The sequence below is a fragment of the Somniosus microcephalus genome, chromosome 11, assembly GCF_052327205.1.
Source record: "Somniosus microcephalus isolate GS21.2 chromosome 11, FLI_Smic_1.0, whole genome shotgun sequence".
Taxonomy (NCBI): domain Eukaryota; kingdom Metazoa; phylum Chordata; class Chondrichthyes; order Squaliformes; family Somniosidae; genus Somniosus; species Somniosus microcephalus.
Window position 1 is genome coordinate 11428294 of NC_140997.1, and position 24558 is coordinate 11452851.

Below are 24558 nucleotides of genomic sequence, written 5' to 3' on the forward strand. Positions count from 1 at the left end.
GAAATGTTCTGTTCCCAGTGCTCTCGTTGGTGGATAACTCCTAGAGTCAACAAGAGGAGGATCGACCAGGCCCAGAGCAGAAATCTCACTGTATAGAAGTCTGAATATGTTGTCGTTTCTCACTAGTTCCTCTGTATTTCCATATATCGAAAATGCACTTTTAAAAGGCAATCTCATTCAGGCAATGCACAAGTGAAGCGGGTACAGGAAATGAAAATAACACACACTTGTGCAGTAAAAGGGGCTGAGACATGCCCTGGGACCAGAGTTGAAAATGCTCTGTTCGGCTGCTGGCTTTGCTATGCCTGACCTAGAGTTCGAACAGATACTTCCGAATTCGACAAGGCCAGACCAGCCATTCCCCTTGAGCTCGAGATCTGTAATGTGTGAATTCTCCAGTGAGGTATCATCGTAAATGTGCTATTAAGTGCATGTGTAATTATTGTCAATAATAGTTATCATGATGCTTTAGCTCTATGATAGCCAATAAATGCATTTGAACCCTATTATCTTGAGGAATAACTTACAAGTAAGAACATCCATTCCCTAACACTAGGAGTGCTTGGTGTGGGCACCAAGTGCCTGAAATGGGAAAGTGTTCTACTGTGCAGCATCAATATTCCTCACCAGCACAAATTTCACCAATTTAAATAAGTAAGGCTCAACTTTTGTTTACTTTTTTTTTGAAAGAGGGAGTATGCTAAAAATTAATTAATGTGGCACACGGAGTAGCGATAATTGGGAATTAATGTTAAACTGATTACCTGTCAAATGTTGGAAAATGTTTCTGGCAAACAGATTATTTATTTAAGAGGATTTGAGTGTTCTCACAGTTGACTTGATAGGATACTAATCTGAAAAATAACATAATTACCATTTCATTTGGGTCCAATTTTCATTTATTTTACTAGCCATTATAAAAAATTAAGTTGTAATTAATTTAGAGCTGATAAAGCCATTATGTCCTTGAGAAAAGATTTAATTTTTTTTCCTCTGAAGAAATCTTCAGAAATGAATAATTATTCAAAATTTAAGCTTGACTAGTAAAAAAAAATGATTCTCCAATTCTGCCTCATTACTGTATTTTTCATCTCCACGTTAGAGCTTGTTTTTTTTAACTTTCGTTATTGTTACCTAGATATACTTATTTGTTTACAAACCTGAATAACTTTGTTGTTAAGAAATAAAAAAGCAGATTTACATTCCCTCCTAAGACTATAGTGTGTGATGTAAGTAAACTGTACTTTGAAATAGGGAACTTAAGGATTGTTGAAGCAAAAGTTTAGAGTTTTCTACGTTGTCACCTATTGCAATGGATGTTTAATTTGAAATTTCACCCTGTACCGTGTACCAGCATGTATTGTGTATCCTTTTGTCTTCCCTGTCTGTCAATGGAAAAGTGTTGGCAAAACAACATGGTTTTATCTTGGGTTAGGGAAAGCTAATGAAGTATTGCAGGTTTGATTCACACTGGCTTTTCACTGTCTGTCAGACGATATGTTTACAGCCACACAACTTTTATTTATAGAAGCCCAATTTTTCTTTAATGTAATCGGAAGCGTTCATGGATCAGCAACTCAACTATTTCTTCAGGTCATTGTCATTATTCCCCCCCATGGAAAGTAACCCAGTGTCTCAAGTCTCTCCTCCATAGATGCATTTAAGGAGAAGCTAGATAAGTACATGAGGGAGAAAGGAATAGAAGGACATGCTGATAGGGTGAGATGAAGTAAGGTGGGAGGAGGCTCGTGTGGAGCATAAACACTGACATCGACCATTTGGGTCGAATAACCTGTTTCTGTGCTGTGAATTCTATGTAATATACTTGAAAAGGAAAAATTTGCAGGGCTATGGGGAACTAGCAGGGGAGTGAGACTAATTGGATAGATCTTTCAAAGTGCTGACACCGAATGGCCACCTTCTGTGCTGTATGATTCCATGAAAAGCTGCTTAATGGGAGAAAAGTTGGGAATCTTGAGCAGAGGAACAAGATAAATGGATGAAGTCCCTTTAAAAGGATGGAGCTATTAAAAGCTAAAATGTTGACTGAAGTAAGACTTGTTAAAATAAATTATAAGTTCCAGACTTCCAATTGATTAACTATTAAATGGCTGTGCTGAATGTCAGTGAGTAATATTTTCTTTCATCGCTTCTTGATTCTAATGTAATTGCAGTTATTCAGTCTTATCGACCAGCAGCACTAAACAGTATAGGGTTTACAAGGAATCCAAATCGGGTGATTTCTTCTGCAGTAAGTAAAACCACCTTGGATTGCATTGATTAGCTGGATTATTAAATGTGAGACATGAAACACATCTATGCGCTACTGAGAGAAACTATTTAAGGCCAATTAGTTCAATGTTCTTCAGTATTAATGAGCTCTCAACAGTTACCCAAATGTGTAACAATAAGTCATTCTAAAATTCCACATCCCTATGAGAGGTGCTGGGTACCTTTTTGATCGTTCAGTAGCTGATTTGGATGGGACGATTTTGATATTAAAATGATATCATAATTTGGAGCTAAGCATCACCTGCGAGAGTTTTCAGTCATGAGGAAATTGCATGTTCCTCCTTAGCAACAAGGAAGAAGAGAAGAAATAAAAACCACAAGACAGAAGAAAGCAAACAGTTGGCACTCGTTTCTTCCTCTATCTTCCCACCCATGCTGGGCCAGCATGTTGTACAAGACATCTTTTTTGCAATCCTGCACATTTTTTGATGCCATGATTATTCTGTTTGAGAAGGCCAACTGTGAGCAATATTTTGGTCCTTTGGAAGCTATAATTTCTAGTAAAGAAACTGTACTTAGATTTATATGAAAAGCCATCCAGTACAGCTTCCTTCACCAATGTGACTAAAGCGTGTACTAACAATGATTTCAATTCACATTTGTGCTCATTAAAGTGAGGGATGGCAACACAAGGGAATGGAACCAATGTTCTTCCTAATTTTAAATTTGGGTGAGCTGTCCCTTTAATGGGCTGCGCGGCCCATTCAAAGTTTTGCGCATACCCGACATTTCACATTGGAAAAGCCAGTCCTGGGCTGTGCAGGACCGGCAGATGGCTGCGTGGCTGCCCAGCTTAGAGGGAACGTTGAGTGGAACACTTAGAATTTTGAGCATCCAGTGTCAACAAATATTCCTGAATCATAGAATCATAAAATTGTTTACAGCACGGAAGAAGGCCATTCGGCCTGTCGAGCCCGTGCCGGCTCTCTGCAAGAGCACTTCAGCTAGTCCCACTCCCCTGCCCTTTCCCCGTAGTCCTGCAAATTTTTTTCCTTCAGGTACTTATCCAACTCCCTTTTGAAAGCCATGATTGAGTCTGCCTCCACCACCCTTTCAGGCAGTGCATTCCAGATCCTAACCACTCGCTGCGTAAAAAAGCTTTTTATAGAGTCAAGTATAAAAGTGTAGAGTGTCTGTTGACACCACCGCGTCAACCAGCGAGTTGCACCGCGTTGGACAGTGCCAGCGAGTTGCACCGCGTCGGCCAGCGCCAGCGAGTTGCACCGCGTCGGCCAGCGCCAGCGAGTTGCACCGCGTCGGCCAGCGCCAGCGAGTTGCACCGCGTCGGCCAGCGCCAGCGAGTTGCACCGCGTCGGCCAGCGCCAGCGAGTTGCACCGCGTCGGCCAGCGCCAGCGAGTTGCACCGCGTCGGCCAGCGCCAACGAGTTGCACCGCGTCGGCCAGCGCCAACGAGTTGCACCGCGTCAGCCAATGAGTTGGAGCTGGGGCGGGACTTACGGCAGGATTTGAAGCAAACTGTGTTTTACAGCCAGTAAAGCAAACAAAATCAGTTTACAAAGTCTATTTAGAGTCTATTTAAAAAGAGTCTCTACGAACTGCTTCAAGTAGAACTTGTGACTGAAACTGCAGTAACTTCTCGCGATAAAAGCAGTGTGGTTTCTCCATCAAAATGCAGTGAGCGGAGAATAATTACATGTGCATAAAATCAATCCCAGTCATTTAAAATTACTTAAAGTAATCCAGGCGTGATTGAAGGAGGAATTACCGAATCATCTCCATTCTGGTCGGCAATAGTGGTGTCACTATATGCAGCCAACATTGTTAGTAGATATGGAGTAAATCTCTGCCAAAATAATCTGTCTCGGCCTCAATTTCAAATGAGCACCTCCTAGGATCAGTGTGACATTTTTCTATTTCCCACATCAGTCATCTTGTGGCCTCTGAGTGAAACTTCCAATTAGAGGCAATCGCAACGCTGTGACTATTGAATGGATAAATTTACTAATGTTACTGTGAAAATTTTAATTTTTAATTTTTGTTTAAACCTTTATTTTAGACATTTGGGGCAGGATTTTCATTGGGCCGTGGAGGCAGGATTGAAACATAGGAATATAGGAGCAGGATTAGGCCATTCGGCCCCTCGAGCCTGCTCCGCCATTCAATGAGATCATGGCTGATCATCCAAATTCAGTACCCTGTCCCTGCTTTCTCCCCATATCCCTTGATCCCTTTAGCCTTAAGAAATATATCCAACTCCTTCTTGAATATACTTAATGAATTGGCCTCAACTGCCTTCTGTGGTAGATAATTCCACAGGTTCACCACTCTCTGGGTGAAGAAATTCCTCCTCATCTCCTAAATGGCTTACCCCTTATCTTTAGACTGTGACCCCTGGTTCTGGACCCCCTGCCATCGGGAACATCCTTCCTGCGTCTAGTCTGTCTAGTCCTGTTAGAATTTTATAAGTTTCAATGAGATCCTCTCTCATTCTTCTAAACTTCAGCGAGTATAAGCCCAGTTGACCCAATCTCTCCTCATACGTCATTCCTGCCATCCCAGGTATCAGTCTGGTGAATCTTCGCTGCACTCCCTCCATGACAAGAACATCCTTCCTCAGATAAGGCGATCAAAACTGCACACAATACTCAAGGTGTGGTCTCACCAAGGCCCTGTACAACTGCAGCAAGACATTCTTGTTCCTGTACTCGAATCCTCTCGCTACGAAGGCCAACATACCATTTGCCTTCTTAACCGCCTGCTGCACCTGCATGCTTACCTTCAGCGACTGGTGCACAAGGACACCCAGGTCTCGTTGCACTTCCCCTTCTCCCAATCTATTGCCGTTCAGATAATCTGCCTTCCTGTTTTTGCCACCAAAGTGGATAACCTCACATTTATCCACATTGGACAGATGCATGGCAGATGCAGTATAATCATCCAACCTGTCCAAATCATACTGGAGTTTCTCGGCATCCTCCTCACAGCACACACGCCCACCCAGCTTTGTGTCGTCTGCAAGCTTGGAGATATTACATCTAGTTCCCTCATCTAGATCATTAATATATATTGTGAATAGCTGGGGTCCTAGCACCGATCCCTGCGGTACCCCACGAGTCACTGCCTGCCACTCGGAAAAAGAGCCATTTATTCCAACTCTTTGCATCCTGTCTGCCAGCCAGTTCTCTATCCAAGTCAGTACCTTGCCCCCAATCCCATGTGCTTTAACTTTACACGCTAATCTCTTATGCGGGACCTTATCGAAAGCCTTCTGAAAGTCCAAATACACCACATCCACTGGTTCTCCCTTAGCTATTCTACCAGTTACATCCTCAAAAAATTCCAGTAGATTAGTCGAGCATGATTTACCTTTTGTAAATCCATGTTGACTTTGTCCGATCCTGTCACTATTTTCTAAGTGCTCTGCTATTGCATCTTTTATAATGGACTCTAGCATTTTCCCCACTACCGATGTCAGGCTTACCGGTCTATAATTCCCCGTTTTCTCTCTACCACCTTTTTTGAATAGTGGGGTAACATCAGCTACCCTCCAATCGATGGGAACTGTTCCAGAATCTATAGAATTTTGGAAGATGACCAGCAATGCATCTACTATTTCTAGGGCCACTTCCTTAAGTACCCTAGGATGTAGATTATCAGGCCCTGGGGATTTATCGGCCTTCAATCCCGTCAATTTCCTTAACACCATTTCCCTACAAATACTGATTTCATTCAGTTCCTCCCTCTCATTAGACCCTATTTTCCCCAACATCTCTGGGAGGTTATTTGTGTCCTCCTTTGTGAAGACAGAACCAAAGTATGTATTTAATTGGTCTGCCATTTCTTTGTTCCCCATTATAAATTCCCCTGATTCTGACTGCAAGGGACCTACGCTTGACTTCACCAATCTTTTTCTCTTCACATATCTATAGATTGGATGTGTGTGGGGGGTTAAAATCTCAAAATCGGGGGGCACAAACCCATCCTGCCCCCAACCCGCCTCCATGCCAGTTTCAAAGGAGGCGGACACCCAACCTGTGCTGGGACCCGCCTCCCCGAGGTGGGAAGGGGATTAGTGCCAATTAACTGCCTATTAACAGGCAGTTTTTAGCCTAATCCCTATTTTTATTGCTGAAGTGTGGGATTCCCGACGGCTCCAAACCAAGTTAGCGAGGCAGACCGTCGGGCTGAAAGGCTTGGAGGGTTCGAGATGTCCGGTGTTCAGGTGAGTGATGGGTGCATGAGTGCAGAGGTAAGTGTGTTTGGTGTGTGTAAAGTGTTTAAAGAAGTTTTATTTACATTTACTTACCTTTACAGCCTTCCTTCCTTCAGGTCTCGGGCGTCCCTCATTTCACCGGCACAGAAAGTAGAATGGCCGCGAGCTGTCAAAAGTTGCAGCATTCGGCTTTCTGTTCTGGAGAGATCTCTAAATCAGCCTGAGTGGAAGGAATTAACTTGGAGTACAGATTGTCAATCTGTGACGTCACCTGTTGCCGGGTGGCTCTTAATTGGCCTGCTAAGCCTGCTGGGCAGGCTCAACAAGGTCAATCAAGTGAAAATCACGTGGGTTGGCCACAACTCGATGGAGGCAGGACTACAACCCAGAATGTTGTAGTCCCGCCTCCTCAATGAAAATCCAGCCCTTGAAATTTCAGTGACTCAGGAAAAAAATAGTTGATGACAATTTTTTTTTCAAAAAGCATTTTGAGCAATTGTTGGGAACCCGATGACAAGATTGCACAAAGTGATAAGTTTACATTGGTGCTTTCCACTTATAAATTCAGACATAAGAATTTGTAATGGAAAAAGCTGACACAAAAAGTATGAAATAAATTGTGACAGGATGTCAATTTGTGCAAACAGGAATTGCACGCTGGTGTTGATATAACATTAAAATCCTGCATCTGTGCACTTTTGATTTTTTGTTGTCACATTTTTGTTATATCTTTTGTGTAAACTTTTCCCATTAAAAAATCCCTTCATTCAGCTTAGAATGGGAACCACCTAGTCAGACTTGTCACTGTGATGGTGCATCGTCTTAATTAGAATCCCTGATTTACCAATCACAGCTTCTAACCAGCTCTGCTGTGTGTGGTTTTCAGCATCCTCAGGATGTGGACAGATTACTGATGTATTATTAGGAGATTTTTTTTTTTTAGTGTTCTTTGATAAAAGTTGTGTTCATTATTCATTCAAAAAGCACTTGCATCAGTATCTAACTTCAAATGTTTGTACATTGGCGAAGTAGAATTAACAAAATTTGCAGTTAAAATGCTCAGAATATTTTGACTAATGTGTTATATTAGCAGTAACTGGAGTGAATATATCATATAGCTGTTACTCATGCTGTAAACTACTGTATATTCCTATATCCCTGGTGCAGAATTTACTTACAGAATTTACAACATAAGCATGTATCTAGTTTGTTCATTATTTAAATTATTCAAAGAGAATCCTTTAAAAAAAATATATAATTGGATTTATATATTGCTAATAAATTGTATGGAGAAACAGAAAATTATATTTCTAAGACATCTGAATATCAACAACAGCAACTTATAATAAAGGTGATCTATACAACAAGAACTACTCCTTTTGGCAGGTAGGTTTTAAGCAGCATCTTTAAGGAGGAAGGAGTGGTGTAGAGGTTTAGGGAGGGAATTCCAGAGCTTAGGGCCCAGGCAACTGAAGGCACGGCCACCAATGGTTGAGCGATTATAATCAGGGATGCTCAAGAGGGCAGAGTTAGAGGAACGCAGATATCTTGAGGTGGCGGGGGAGGGTTGTGGGGCTGGAGGAAATTACAGAGATAGGGAGGGGCGAAGCCATGTAGGGATTTGAAAACAAGGATTAGAATTTTGAAATTGAGGCGTTGCTTAACCGGGAGCCAATGGAGGTCAGCAAGCACAGGAGTGATGGGTGGAACGGGACTTGGTGCGAGTTAGGGCACGGGCAGCCGAGTTTTGAATGACCTTAAGTTTACGCAGGATAAAATGTGGGAGACAAGCCAGGAGTGCCTTGGAATAGTCAAGTCTAGAGGTAACAAAGGCCTGGATAAATGCACGCGACACGGCAATCCAGTACACTTAGCGTGCCTTAGAACCTACCAAGACGAGACTAGCTAGCTTTGCCTTGACTAGATTAAAGCAGAGAGAATTTCATAGAATGTACAGCACAGAAACAGGCCATTCGGCCCAACTGGTCCATGCAGTGTTTATGCTCCACACAAGCCTTACCCTATCAGCGTATACTTCTATTCTTTTCTTCATCGTGTGTTTATCGAGCTTCCCCTTAAATTTGTCTGAACTGCTCCTTATGGCAGAGAGTTCCATATTCTAACTACTCTTTGGGTAAAGAAGTTTCTCCTGAATTCCCAATTGGATTTATTAGTGACTATCTTATGTTTATGGCCCCTAGTTTTTTATATGTTTATATTTGAGGAAACAAAAGGGCAAAAGAAGGGTGTAAAACTCCGATTTATCCATGGTAGTGATCTACTGGTGATGGTTCTAATAACAAGGGACCACTTTCTCACCATGGCTTTGGCAGATGTGACATCGCTTAAAGTTGCCCAACAATAAAGGAATGGTCTGCTAGTTTGGGCTAATCAATGATTCTTTGTTTGCTGTGATTGAAATATTGTTCCAATTTATACTAAGTACTATTTGAGTGGAATCACCTGTGACACTTGCTTGAAGGCATAGTGCAGACTAGTTATACAGGGACCATCTTTTTGTTTTCATGGAATGAAGTGATTCTTCAGAACGCTGTTGTGTCCCATAGAAACTGCAACCAATCTAAAATTGAGAGAGGATGTTTCAATGGACTTGAGATTATGCACCTTTTTAATACTGGGATGTGATTAATCCTGATAAACTAGAGTGCAATATAACTTAATAACCTTTTGTTGACACCACAGTGAGTTTGGATAATGATTCTATATTTTTTATGTTTCACTCTTGCAGTTTCCCCTCATGAGATTAAAAAGCTATGAAAACCCACTCAATTAGATTGCAGCCATGTAACTCACTTGCAGATATCAACTACTTGCAATTATTTTCGCTTCTTTGACTTCAGATAGACTTTGTATGACACCTGAAATTGATTCACCCCAGATACACAGGACTGTCCACTATGTTAGCTATGACCAGAATATAACTAAGTGTGTTCCTATTTTGTATTCAGAGATGCACAAACAAGTGAACAGTGCAGAGTTAAAGAACCAACGGCTGAAGGAGGTGTTCCAGAAGAAGATTCAAGAATTCCGAGCCGTCTGCTACACCCTGACGGGTTACAAGATTGATGTCACTACAGAGAATCAGTACAGGTTGACATCGATGTATGCGGAGCACCAGGATGACTACCTGATGTTCAAGGTAAGAGCACAACGGAGGTGGGGGGAAAACACAACTTTGGCAGAAATTTTTATATTTGAAGAGAATGTTCTTTATTACTCGTCCTCGACAGACTTGTTTCCAGCTGAGTTTCACCGTGCTTACCATCCGGTACTGGATTTAATTTCTAATTAGGATTCTTCATTTAAGGTTCTCTCCCTATTGATTCTAACTGTTCTGTGACATTCAGTGGCATGTTGTAACACCGTGAAATAGCTGCTTGCATTTTGACTAGTTGTAGCCCCAAGGCTGCTTGTCATTCTAATCTATCATTCATGATCCTGATGAGTTTCATAGATTTTTGGCTGGGATGCTCAATGAGTTAATCTTCAGACAATCATCAGTCATTCCCCAGGGAGTAGCTGATGACTTTTAACCTTTTTATTATTGATTATAGTAATATTGCCAGTCTTGTAATGTTTCAGTTGCTGGGCAGGATCAAGGGGGCATATGTCCACGCAACTTTAGTAGATATCCATGGTTCTTAGCATAGATGACACTGATTTTAAGCCTTGCAGAATGCTGGAGCACATGGATAAGAATTACTACCATTAATAAGGGACTTTTTTTTAAGTGCAGAGATGAAAATTAGGTGCTTAAAAAAGTTATTCACTGAAGCAGAGTCCCACCTCTGTAAGAAAACACCCCACTTGCCATTAGCGCAGCTCATGTGGCTCGGGCGAGAAGTAGTATTGGTAGGTCAGTGAAGAAGACCATGAACTGCTCAATTCTGCCGTAAATTAAAGACCACAGTCATCTCAAAAGCAATCCCTGGAGCACCCCACCCATCCCAAAGGTTTTGTACTTACTGTCTTTTAACCTTCAGCCATTTTATTTTTCATTCCCCAGATTTACCCTTAATCCCCACAGCTTTGAACGTAATTAAAAGGTGCAACATCCCTCTGAGATGAAAGAAGTAAAGTCAAGAGGAGAAATGAAAAAATAATGACTGTTTAAATCTTACTAGCTCCCTGGTTGGGCCACGTGCTTTGTTTGTAAATCGCTGGTCACTACACATCCTCTTCCTACCCTGAAGAACTGAGATAGGCTTGAACATGCATTTCTCAGTGACGTTCTGAAATTGGCTGATGAAAGCACATTTTGAACTGGAAAAGGAATTAAGCTTTCTGCATTTCCCGCGCTCCAGTAAATGGGAGAGAAGGAACAGACTTGCTTTATTCAGCAGGGCAACCAAGAACTGATCAAATTGACACCACTCAGTGGATGGAGTTGGGTGATTATCTGTACAGTAACAACCTGTAAGTAGTCAGCATAGATTCAGAAAGGGAAGATAGTGCCTGACCAACCTCCTTGGCATTTTGAGGAAGTGACATCCCAAGTGGACTGTGGAAAACCCCACAACATGGTGTACCTAGACTTCAAAAAAACATTTGACAAAGTGCTACAAAAGGCTATTGATTATGTTCAAAGCTGTGGGGATTAAGGGTAAATCTTGGGGAATGAAAAATAAAATGGCTGAAGGTTAAAAGACTGTAAGTACAATACCTTTGGGATGGGTGAGGTGCCCCAGGGATTGCTTTTGAGACGACTGTCTCTTCTAAGAAGAAGGTCTGAAGAAGAAGGTCTGTAATTTACATTAATGACTTGGGTTCAGAAAGTTCAAATTTGCAAATAATTTGAAACTAGCAGGATTTGAGGAGGCAACTCAGGAAATACAAAATAACTTGGACAAAATATGTAAGTGGACAGAACATGGCAGATGAAATTTATTCCATTTAAGTGTGAAGTACTGCACATAGGAAGAAAAAATGGATAATGCATACTCCATGAATGTCAAAAAAAGCTAAGAATAAGGGCAATCAAACTTGCATTTCCTCTCCCTGCTACTGGAATGACACTGACTGCTTAAATCTGATCCCAAGGTGTTCATTCTCCTCTCACTTCAATATGTGTGGGATAGCTGGCAAGAACCTGCATTTCACCATATCACAAATACAGCATTGAGACTCCAATGCACTGTGCCACCAAATACACACAAATAATTTACTCTTGTGCTTGCTTGTCCCATGCTTAACTGAACACATATTGTAATTGAGCTCTCGAGAGCAATGTGGTCAACACAGAAGTGCCACACACAGACAGCTATGCATCCTTTTCCCTCAATCATGTCAAGCTAATAAAAGGTTTTTCCATCCATGCTTGGCTTCAAAATGTTCACATTGCTTTATTCCGATGTTAAGTTTGTAACTTGGTGTGTCGCAGGGTAATTATTGCACCTCAGTCAGAGGGAGCATATCCATTGGGAAACATTTAATGAGCTCACCAACCAATTTAAATCCAGTGTATTTTAGAACTCTGCTAATTAGTTTGCCCTGTTAAAGAGTTTTATCTTTTTATCCACACTGATATCATTATGGGAACTTTTTCTTTTTGTAGTCTAACAGAGTGAATCTGGTAATAAACACATGTTCAGCTCCATGTACTTTCGAATGTCAATCAAGGATTATAATGAATTATATAATTCCACAGATGACTTCTTGCGCTGTGATGGGCAGGATTAATGTCACTGTGCCTTAGCTACTGCTTCTGAGCCTTTTCCTTCTGAAAGATTCTTCAGTGTAACGGGAAAACTGTTGAAAGGATAGAGTCGTGCCAAGGAAAATGTGAATTGTATGATTCGGTTCTATTGAAGTCAGTTAATGGTTATCTGGTTAGAGGGAACATTGAATCAGGCAATAAACCTAGCAGTGAAATTGCTAGATTTATTGGGGCAGTTTAGTTGTGGGTGGCTGTTAGACCTTCATGAACACAATTCTTTGACAGGATTGCAACTGATCCATTACTGGATTAGCAGATGGAAGTAGTTTAAACAGAGAACGATACTTTAATTTAAATTTAGCTGGCCAACTTCTATGTCCGTTTCTCATGAGAACTGATAAAGTTTTTCCATAAACAAATGAAGTGAAGTGATAGTTTGATTGGATTTTTGCATAACCTCAAATACTGCCAAACAATATTTTCAGTCCTGAGCAGCTCATCAGCCCAGTTTTACACCCAGCTTATCACCTAATGGAAAGCTATGGCTAAGAAGGTGGGTTGATGGTTTTACTCTTTGGGTAGTTCAATCCTTACACTACTGTCATAACGTACTTTTGCATAATAGGAGTGCAACCAACAGTAAATACATGCTTAGGATATAGAGCCACTGGAGAAGGTGCAACAAAGATTTACAAGGATGGTACCAGAACTGCAAGGTTACAACTATCAGGAAAGACTGAACAGACTGGGGCTCTTTTCTCTAGAAAAGAGAAGACTGAGGATTGTCCTGATAGCGGTCTTTAAGATTATGAAAGGGTTTGATAGTGCAGACGTAGAGAAGATGTTTCCACTTGTCGGGGAGACCAGAACTAGGGGCCATAAATATAAGATACTGTAGTCACTAATAAATCCAATAGGGAATTCAGGAGAAACTTCTTTACCCAGAGAATGGCTAGAATGTGGAAGTCGCTTCCACATGGAGCAGTTGAGACAAATAATTTTGATGCATGTAAGGGGATGTTCGACAAACACATGAGGAAGAAAGGAATAGAAGGATATGCTGATAGGGTTAAATGAAGTAGGGTGGGAGGAGGCTCGTGTGGAGCATAAACACCGGCATGGACCATTTGGGCCGAATGGCCTGTTTCTGTGCTGTAGATTCTATGTAATTCTCTCCTTTGGCTCAACTGAGTGTAAACAAGGTGAGGCGTGGGAAGCTAACTGCATCATAGATTCAAGCAAAAGTAGGCCTACAAACGTGCAATTGGATGTAGGCTGCCCACTTCTGCAAAGTAAACAAGCTGTGCTCGAAATCTCATCAGGGTGGCCCTGGTGAGTTCCTAAAACCCTTACTCCACCTTTATATTGCATCCCATGATCAGGAAACTTTATTGCGACCACGGCTAAACTTCTTTCCAACAGAGTTTGAAACGCCGAGGAGTGTAGCCAGTTGGAAAGAACTGAGGCTGCTCCATCGCGGAGTAGCAAAATCACATACTTATCTAGCTTCCCCTTAAATGCATCTACGCTATTCACCTCAACCACTGGAGTGGGCCTTTGGCGTAGCGGTAACATCCCCGCCGCTGGGCCAGAAGGCGTAGGGTTTCGAACCCCGCTCCAGGCAGTCCCGGCAAGTGGAGTCGGAGCTCCGGCTCTAAATTCTGGGTTGACATCCAGCGGGATACTTGCGTCCGTGGGTGTGGGCGGCCCCCCCGGTTGTGGGAGCCCGTAAAACCCTCCCGCCATAGGACTAACCACCCTAATGGCTGGTACGAAGATGGTTACGGTCACGGAAGGAGCGTTAATCGCGGCCAGAAATCCTTCCACCACTTCATACAGTTCCCCAAAGGGAACAGTGTGAAGACACGTACGACGACTACCTCAACCACTCATTGTGGCAGCGAGTTCTACATTCTAACCACTCTCTACGTAAAGAAGTTTCTTCTGAATTTCTTATTGGATCTTGCTGTGTATACAATGGTTGCTGTGTTTGTGTATATAACAGCAGTAACTACACATTAGAAAATGTTTTTTTGTACATGAAGCACTTGGGGATGTGAGGCAAGTGATATGGCACCATATAATTGCATGTTCTTTCTGACTGCCTTGGCTGGATTGATAGTCATCTGGGTCCTGGCCCTTTTATGGTATTACAGAGCATGATTATGTAAAGTGTAAAATCTCTATCGGGGTGGTATGATATGTTACAAAATCTCAATAGTTGACATGCCTGAAAGAGAAAATTCCCTAGTGAGGCAAAAACAATGGTATGTTATTTCTATTCCTCTCTCCTGTGTTCCCATGTATCATCCCTAGCTAAAAAGACAATCTCCATTGCCACTCATGCTGTATTTCTCATCATCTCCAATTCTGGTCTCTTATGCATTATTGATTTTCATCGCTCTACCATTGGCAACCGTGCCTTCAGCTGCCTAGCTCTGAGCTCTGAAATTCCTTCCCTAAACCACTCCACCTCCCTAGTTCTCACCCTTCCTTTAAGACACTCCTTAAAACCTACCTCTTTGACCAAGCTTTGGTCACCTGTCCTAATATCTTCTTAATGTGGCTCGGTGATAATTTTTGCCTGATTACGCTTCTGTGAAGCGCCTTGGAATGTTTTACTACGTGAAAGTCTTATACATGCTATATAAATGCAAGTTGTTGTATAACCAGCAGCGAGGAGATATGTAAAAACAGGTGGGTGTAACTGTTATTTTCCTTCCTCACTGCAGGAAACGCAGATTTGCTCGCTACCTCCCTAAAACTAGTTTAAATCAGAAATTGACCATCTAGGATGTTAACACAACAACTTGCATTTTCTTCCAGGCACTTCGTTTAGACAAGACTGCTGATCAGTTTACAGGGCAGAGAGCCACGTGGAGATTAAATAGGAGGAAGAGCAGGAATAGAAAGGTTAGGAAGAAGGGTGTGGAGAGCATGGTTGAAGAGCAGGGTCCTTGGTTTGTTTCTTTAGAGATCTTAGGAGTTGGAGGAAGGAACAGTGACTGAAAGATGGTCAAATGGTAGGAGTAGGAATGAGGAGTAAGCCAGTGGATGTGGAGAAACAGAGGATGTGTCTCACTCCAAGGCACAGGTCATTGATACTGCAATCAACCATCCTGTCTTGTCATATTTTTTTTAAATATCAGTGTTTTAAAATGATCCCATGAAAATGAAATCATCACGACTCCTATAACAACTCACATCACAATATTGTGGCATCAAACCACATAGTAATATACTGTATGTACAATCTGACTCTCCATCTATTGTCTTTCCCAATAAATTATACCAGTGCAGCGGGTCATTTTGTTTTTGTTTTTATGCACTGTTAAATAAATGGTGTTTCCTTTTTCTTTTCCTGAGCTGTAGTTTTACTAGAAAAGATGATCGTAACCAGACTTTTGCACAGATTCACTTTCTTCGGTGAAATGAGTGTTGTACTTTATCATTTCATTCTGCATTTTATTCCTGTCTGTTTTATAGTGTCATTTCTAAAGACATCAATAAGTGTGCTGACTCTAATCCTCAGTCCACAAAATATAATGGCATCTCCTTGTTCTCACTTGAGTATCAACTGAAAAACATTCAGCTGAATTGGATTCATCTGTACAGATCTGAAGCTGCATCCAATTTAGTTTCAGCTTTCAAAAAAAAACGTCTTAAAAGAGGCCTAAAAATAGCTAAATTCTGAAAGGATCTTATTGTCGTGTCACAGTGTGCAGCGGCAGAAACTGTCGCTTCCAATTTACATCTACAGAGATGATACCCAATGCCTTCAAAATATTGCAAAGGAGATGAGATGGAGGAATACAACACAAAGAACATTTCTTCATCAATGGCTGCCTTTTAAATAAAGTACATTTCCTTCCAGTAAAAATGTGAAACCCGACTGTGTTGCACAAAATTGATTGTCTTCGGATCATGGAAAGTTGCAGCACTGGAGCAGGCTATTTGGTCCATCAAGTCTGTCAGTGTTTGTTTTTACCACAATGAGCCCCCGAGTCTAATCTCACTCACCTGTTTGATTCCCATACACTTCAATATTCTTTTGCACTGCCTGACAGGGTGGTGGGAGCAGATTCAATAGTAACTTTCAAAAGGGAATTGGATTCCCTTGTAAAGAAAAAAAATGCAGGGCTATGGGGAAAGAGTAGGGAGTGGGACTAATTGCATAGCACTTTCAAAGAGCCACCACAGACAAGATGGCCTTTTTCTGTGCTGTAAGATTCAATGATTCTTTGGTAAAATGTGACCTATTTTGAGATATCCCTCTTTAATTAAAATATATATATATTTACAGGAAACTTTGTGCTATCCGGCATCGACGGGACCGAGCTGTTGCCGTCCCATCAAAACTGCCGGACAAACCAGCGCTAATGTTGAAACATACGGAGCTTCCGTATCTGGCAACAAACAGCTTCTAAACAGTCGGCCCGTACCTTGCAAGCGTCTCTGTAGCTTAGCAACAGCTTCAGCGAGACCTTGCAGAGCCTGACTGGTGGGGAAAAAAAAGCAACGAAAAGAAAAAAAACCTAACAAAACGGCTCCTGATTTTTGCCGGTGGATCGAGCATTCCGGACAGTTAACCTCCGGATAAACCAAAGTTTCCTGTAATTTGTTTGCCATCTGTGCCCAACTTGTTGATCCTAAATGTCGCTGTCTTACACCTAGTATTTCTCTGATGTTGACAGTCATGCAAAACCCACTCCTGAAAATATTGCACAGCAGGCGTAGGGATCATAGAATCATAGAAAGTTACAGCACGGAAGGAGGCCATTTCGGCCCATCGTGTCCACGCCGGCCAACAAAGAGCTATCCAGCCAAATCCCACTTCCCAGCTCTTGGTCCGTAGCCCTGCAGGTTAGAGCATCCCAAGTGCATATCCAAATACTTTTTAAATGTGGTTAGGGTTCCTGCCTCTACCACCCTTTCAGGCAGTGAGTTCCAGACACCCACAACCCTCTGGGTGAAGAAATTTCCCCTCAAATCCCCTCTAAACTTTTCCGCAATTACTTTAAATCTGTGCCCCCTGGTTTTTGACCCCTCTGCTGAGGGAAATAGGTCCTTTCTGTCCACTTTATCTATGCCCCTCATAATTTTATACACCTCAATAAGGTCTCCCCTCAACCTCCTCTGTTCCAAGAAAAACAGACCCAGCCTATCCAGTCTTTCCTCATAGCTAAGATTCTCTACTCCCGGCAACATCTTTGTAAATCTCCTCTGTACCCTCTCTAGTGCAATCACATCTTTCCTGTAATGTGGTGACCAGAACTGCACGCAGTACTCTAGCTGAGACCTAACTAGTGTTTTATACAGTTGAAGCATAACCCCCCTGCTCTTGTATTCTATGCCATGGCTAATAAAGGCAAGCATTCCATATGCCTTCTTAACCATCTTATCTACCTGGCCTGCTACCTTCAGGGATCTGTGGACATGCACTCCAAGGTCCCTTTGTTCCTCTACACTACTCAGTGTCCTACCATTTATAATGTATTCCCTTGCCTTGTTAGCCCTCCCCAAATGCATTACCTCACACAGTGATGACTAGGAGAGCCCAACATCTCCTGTGCAAAGGGCAAGCAAATGAACAGGAATTAAAAGTCAGGCCACCAATTATATGCAACTTTAAATCTAAACAAAAGATGTGAACAAGATAGTTATGAATGGCTGGATACACATAATGTAAAACCAAATAAGCCATCATCTTTTCATTAAGACCTCAATGTGCTGGAAAAGTGTCATTGTACTGGGACTTGCTCAGTCTTAAACGCAAATGTGTAATTTGGGATACGATGTGCTTCAGAGGGGTGATGATATACCAGGAACCAGCCGATGGCTGCAGGTATATCCAGAAAACGATAGTGCAAGGCAAAATAAAAGAAACAGCGCACTGTGTATGCTGATTTGTATTCCGATGATATTCTGTTGCTTCAATTTTTTTTGCCTTTTTTTTTAATGAACATATCACCTGCAATATGTGATATTTCCGTTTGTTGAATTCTACAAAGCTTCTCTGCCTCTTGAGACTCATTAATAAAGTTGGACTGTAGTTCCTGAAAAAGGCCTTCGCTTACCGATGGATGTGAAAGCTCAACTCCACATTGGAAAGTGTCTTTCCAAGATTAATCCTGCGATATGTGTTGTATATCCCAGTATTATTCTATGTACTGTGCGAATGGGCTCCAAACCCTGACCCAATATAAAAACCTCATACTTGTAGACTTTTCAGGATCATATATTTAATACTCTTTCATAAAAACAGAAGTTTACATTTTTTGTTGAAACTTTGAATGAATAATCAGGCTTCTTGTTAACTGAAGAAAGTATGCTTTTGGTTCATTGTTTCTGTTGGACTATAGCATGAAGCTTTCTGATAGTGTCTGTGGACATTTGTGGCAGGTTTTGTTGTGTCCAGTGTGCGATAGAGATGCAGCCAGCTCTAAATCACACTGCAGTATGTATGATGATCCTAAAGCTTTTTGGTCAATTCTTCATTCAGGTCAATGCTTTTGGTGTTCTTTATATAGGTCAGACGAGTATAGAATTAACTGAAATCAATAATTTTTAGGAGTGGTTTAGTACAGTAGCATTCAATCCACTCAGTAGAAACCTTTATATTGTAGCGGTACCACCGAGTGCCCCTTACTTACCGTACATAATTCCCTTTAACGTAACGATGTAGCCGGTGCGGGGCTTTCCTCCTTTGGGAGCGCGGGTAAACGCGATGACGCGGGTTAACGCGATGACGTCACATCGCACATCACGTGACCGTCCCAAGCGCGGGCAAACGTGATGGCGTCATCACGCAAGTCACGTGACTACCCAAACGCGGGAAGAACGCGATGACGTCATCACGCAATTCACGGGACTGCCTACTCAGTCCTCGTGGCGTCTCCGTCCGGATAAGACCTACTGCATGGCTCTCCTGTACCGATCTCGGCAACCTGCTTGTATTCATCTGTTCCTGCATTAAAGAACTATTTGATTGTCTCTCCTGAAGTCGAACTCGATTATTAAGTAGGCATTCGTCCAATACCTACATCGGTGAACCCGAATACCTACAATATATAGTATTTATGTTAGATTGAACATAATCCTTCCAAGATGCCATTGATTAGAATTCTGCTGAATTATTTGGAGGGAGAGTACAGGGCATTCCTTGTCTTTTGGAGGGTCTGAAGTCAAATATAAAAGGAAGAGGGAGCAGGAGAAACTCTCCGGGGTGGTGAAGAATGTCCACAGGAAGCTGCGCAAAAAATATCGAGAAATGGGAAACTTTGACAAGATCTGGCATGAACACTGTGCAGATGAAGAGACTTTGGGCAGGAATTTAACTCGGGAGTCGGGTTGGAGACGGGACTACAACTTTCAGGGTTGTAGTCCCGCCTTCATCGAGATGCGGCCAATCCACGCGATTTTAACTTGACTGACCTTGTTGAGCCCGCCCAGCGGGCTCAGCAGGCCAATTAAGGACCACTCGGCAACAGGTGACGTCACAGACTGAAATTTCTTCAGTCAAGAGCTTTTGACAGATGAAATATCAGTGTTTCACAGCTGTTTGAAGCTGTCAAGCACTGACAGTCTTACTTCCAGCCTGAGTCCTTCTCCACAGACTCAGTTAGAAATCTCTCCTGCACAGAAAGCTGAAGGCCGTCACTTTTGACAGTTTGCAGCCATTCTGCTTTCTGTGCCGGTGAGATGAGGGACCCCCGGAACCTAAAGGATGGAAGGCTGAAAAGGTATGTAAGCTTATTTAATCACTTTAGACACACCAAACACACTTACCTTTGCACTCATGCACACACCACTCACCTGAACACCGGACATCTCGACCCCTCCAAGTCCTTCAGCCCGACGGTCCGCCTCCTCTAACTTGGCCTGGTTTGGAGCCGTCGGGAATCCCACACTTCAACATCAAAAATAGGGATTAGGCTAAAAACTGCCTGTTAACTACCTGTTAACAGGCAGTTAATTGGCACTAATCCCCTTCTCGCCTTGGGTAGGTGGGTCCCAGTGTGGGGCGGGTACCCGCCTCCTTTGAAACTGGCATGGAGGCGGGTTTGGGTACGGGAAGGGGTCGGGACCCCTGATTTCGGGATTTTAACCCCCCGCACGCCTCCAATCCCGACTCCACGGCACAATGAGTGAGTATGCAGTTGCAATGTAGAAGCAAGATGGGGAGGCAACGACGAGTCCATTTCACAAAACTGTCGCACTCTCAAATTACATTTTACCCTCCCCCTCCCAACAGGCACACAACAAGCCCACACATATTCCCCCTCTCTCCCCTGTCTCCCCCTCTCTCTCTCTCTCTCTCTCTCTCTCTCTCTCTCGTAGCTAGAGAGGAAGGGATAAGAGCTAAAGTGAATCTGAAGTCTAAGTTGATGGCAGTGAGTGCTGTGCTTAGAGCTCCTGAGCATCAGGACAAATAGTGTGGCATTGTAAGCAGTCAAAACACAATCTGGTGAATAGGAGGGATTTCACACTGATTTATCTTCTGTCTTACAGGTCCCAGTTAATTCTCAACCGGTGTTGGGGAACTGCAGGGTTAAAGCATTAGAAGACAGTCTCCTGGAGTGATCTTGTAGCAAGGTTGAGCTGCGTGGTTGCTCTTGCAGACCGTCTATATCCTTAATGTTACCTTAAAATAAAACTTGATTTGGAAATGTGTTAGAAGCTTCTTTCAATGCGAGGATAGCTATTTTCTAGAAGATTCTTTACAAATTGTGACTCTCGGACCTTTACATCAGACAGCTCTGCCTCAAATTACTCCAGCGAACTGGTTAATGTTGCAGATTATTGTAGAATAATTTAAGTAAATGGCTGTATGCCTGCAAATCGATCTATGTTACCGGAGGAACATCGATAGTTTTCAGATGATGGGCCTTTGTCAAGTGCTTGATTGAGCATTATCCTCAGGCCTTGTTCAACCCCTCAAACAGATTTTATTTTCTCATTATTATCTAGACTCTGCAGGAATAAGTCTTACTGCCGATTCCTTCTAAGGAAAATAATTTAACTTTCGCGGTTTTACTACACTAGTCGGGGAATGTTCCTATAAAAAGAATTCATGATCATTTTTGGGAACCACAGCAATCCTAGATTGCTGCTGGTTTGTTTATGAGAGGGAGCTATTCAAGAGATCTTTGTAGTGAGGAGATATCGTAATGTAATCATGCTACATCAAAGGTCTTGGTCACTAGAAGGTATTTCTTTTAACTCTCTTTAATTCTTTAGGGTAATCAGAGGTGAGATCAAGCAAGGCTTTTAAAACTTTTCCAAATTATGGTTTTAATAACATTAAAACACAACAGGTTTACAAAGAGTGATGCATACAACCTTTAAGTCAGTGGTACAACTCAAAACTCAGAATTGGCCAATTCTTCTGCATCGTGAACACTGAGCGATTAATAATACATTGACAACCTACGTGGCGTTCTTCTGGTCTGTTCCGTGCATTGCTTTCACTTTAGAATGGCAGCTTTTTTCTTTATTTGTTCCGGGATGTGTGTGTCGCTGGCAAGGCCAGCATTTATTGCCCATCCCTAATTGCCCTTGAGAAGGTGGTGGTGAGCCACCTTCTTAAACTGCTGCAGTCCGTGTGGTGAAGGTACTCCCACAGTGCTGCTAGGGAGCGAGTTCCAGGGTTTTGACCCAGCGACGATGAAGGATCGGCGATATATTTCCAAGTCAGGATGGAGTGTATCTTGGAGCGGAACTTGCAGGTGGTGGTGTTCCCATGCTCCTGCTGCCCTTGTCCTTCTAGGTGGTAGAGGTCGCGGGTTTTGGAGGTGCTGCCGAAGAAGCCTTGGCGAGTTGCTGCAGTGCATCTTGTAGATGGTACACACTGCAACCACGGTGCGCCGGTGGTGGAGGGAGTGAATGTTTAAGGTGGTGGATGGGGTTCCAATCAAACGGCCTGCTTTGTCCTGGATGGTGTCAAGCTTCTTGAGTGTTGTTGGAGCTGCACTCGTCCAGGCAAGTGGAAAGTATTCCATCACACTCCTGATTGTGCCTTGTAGATGGTGGAAAGGCTTTGGGGAGTCAGGAATTGAGACACTCGCCACAGAATATGAAGCCTCTGACCCAGTATTTATGTGGCTGGTGCAGTTAAGTTTCTGGTCAATGATGATCCCCAAGATGTTGATGGTGGGGGATTCAGCGATGGTAATGCCGTTGAATGTCAAGGGGCGGTGGTTAGACTCTCGCTTGTTGGAGATAGTCATTGCCTGGCACTTGTGTGGCACGAATGTTACTGCTACTTATCAGCCCAAGCCTGCATGTTGTCCAGGTCTTGCTGCATGCGGGCATGGACTGCTTCATTTTCTGAGGAGTTGCGAATGGAACTGAAAATTCCTTTTGTACCATTCTTGCTGACGAAACCACCTTTTTCAGTAACTTTCCACTCTCTCTATCTCCCACGGTTACACAGACTGATGCGACAAATCAACACCTGGTGTTTGGACAATTCCCACAGGCTCTCAATGCTTCCTTATCTGGTGTTCTTCCAGACAGTCTGCATGACAATTTTCATATTTGGTCAAGCTTCCCAGCATGCCTTCTTGAACAGTCAGTTTAACGGTTCTTTTTAACCAAATTCAGTTACTTTAGCAGATAATTAATCCAGGTAAAATCCCAAAATCTTTCATTACCAAAGGATGACGTCAGTCCTACATCTCTTTCCTCTTGACATTTCTATCACTTGATGCAGGGGCTCTATTGCTGCATGCAAAAGAAAGGACTTGCATTTATATAGCGCCATTCATGACCTCAGGACATCCCAAAGTGCTTTACAGGCATGGAAGTACTTTTGAAGGGTAGTCACTATTGTAATGTAGGAAATGTGGCAGCCAATTTGTGCACAGCAAGGTCTCACAAACAGCAACATGATAATGACCAGATAATCTGTTTTAGTAACATTGGTAGAGGGATAAATATTGGCCAGGACACTGAGAATTCCCCTGCTCTTCTTCCAAATAGTGCCGCGGGATCTTTTATGTCCACCAGAGAGGGCAGACAGGCCCTCAGTTTAACGTCTCATCCGAAAGACGGCACCTCATCTCTGTACTGTGCTGTAGTGTCATAGAGTCATAGAGTTATACAGCACAGAAAGAGGCCCTTCGGCCCATCGTGTCTGCGCCGTCCATCAAGCCCTGTCCAATCTAATCCCATTTTCCGGCATTTGGTCCATAGCCTTGTATGCAATGGCATTTCAAGTGCTCATCCAAATGCTTCTTGAATGTTGTGAGGGTTCCTGCCTCTACCACCCTTTCAGGCAGTGAGTTCCAGACTCCAACCACCCTCTGGGTGAAAAAGTTCCTCCTCAAATCCCCTCTAAACCTCCTGCCCCTTACCTTGAATCTATGCCCCCTTGTTATTGACCCCCCTACTAAGGGGAAAAGTTCCTCTTTATCTACCCTATCTATGCCCCTCATCATTTTGTACACCTCAATCAGGTCCCCCCTCAGCCTTCTTTGCTCCAAGGAAAACAACCCCAGCCTGTTTAGTCTTTCTTCATAGCTGAGGCGCTCCATCCCAGGTAACATCCTGGTGAATCTTCTCTGCACCCTCTCCAAAGCAATCACATCCTTCCTATAGTGAGGCGACCAGAACTGCACACAGTACTCCAGCCGTGGCCTTACCAGCGTTTTGTACAGCTCCATCATAACCTCCCTGCTCTTATATTCTATGCCTCGGCTAATGAAGGCAAGTATCCCATATGCCTTTTTAACCACCTTATCTACCTGTTCCGCTGCCTTCAGGGATCTATGTACATGTACACCAAGGTCCCTCTGACCCTCTGTACTTCCTAGGGTCCTACCACTCATTGTGTCTTCCCTTGCCTTATTTGTCCGTCCAAAATGCATCACCTCGCACTTTTCAGGGTTAAATTCCATTTGCCACTTTTCCGCCCATCTGACCAACCCGTTTATATCGTCCTGTAGCCTGAGGCTTTCCTCCTCGCAATTTACCACCCCACCAATTTTCGTGTCATCTGCGAACTTACTGATCATACCTTTTACATTCACATCCAAATCATTTATGTAGATCGCAAACAGCAAGGGACCCAGACACGATCCCTGAGGTACCCCACTGGACACAGGCTTCCAGTCACAAAAGCAACCTTCGACCATCACCCTCTGCCTCCTGCCACTCAGCCAGTTTAGGATCCAACGTGCCAAGGCACCCTGGATCCCATGGGCTCTTACCTTCTTGACCAGTCTCCTATGTGGGACTTTGTCAAAAGCCTTACTGAAGTCCATGTATACCACATCCACCGCATTTCCCTCATCCACACACCTAGTCACCCCCTCGAAAAATTCAATCAGATTGGTCAGACATGATTTACCCTTGACAAAGCCATGCTGACTATCCCCGATTAATTCTTGTCTCTCCAAGTGGAGACTAATTT

At 42.9% G+C, this 24558-nt stretch overlaps 1 protein-coding gene across 1 annotated transcript in view; it reads left to right on the plus strand.

Moving 5' to 3' along the window:
• LOC147110317 (mitotic spindle assembly checkpoint protein MAD1-like) overlaps window positions 1–24558 on the plus strand; it is a 998542-nt gene that overhangs the window by 617525 nt on the left and 356459 nt on the right. Inside the window, exon 4 of the mRNA XM_086000214.1 lies at window positions 9436–9626. Within this exon, the coding sequence (XP_085856340.1) occupies window positions 9436–9626 (191 nt within the window). The remainder of the gene's footprint in view (window positions 1–9435; window positions 9627–24558) is intronic.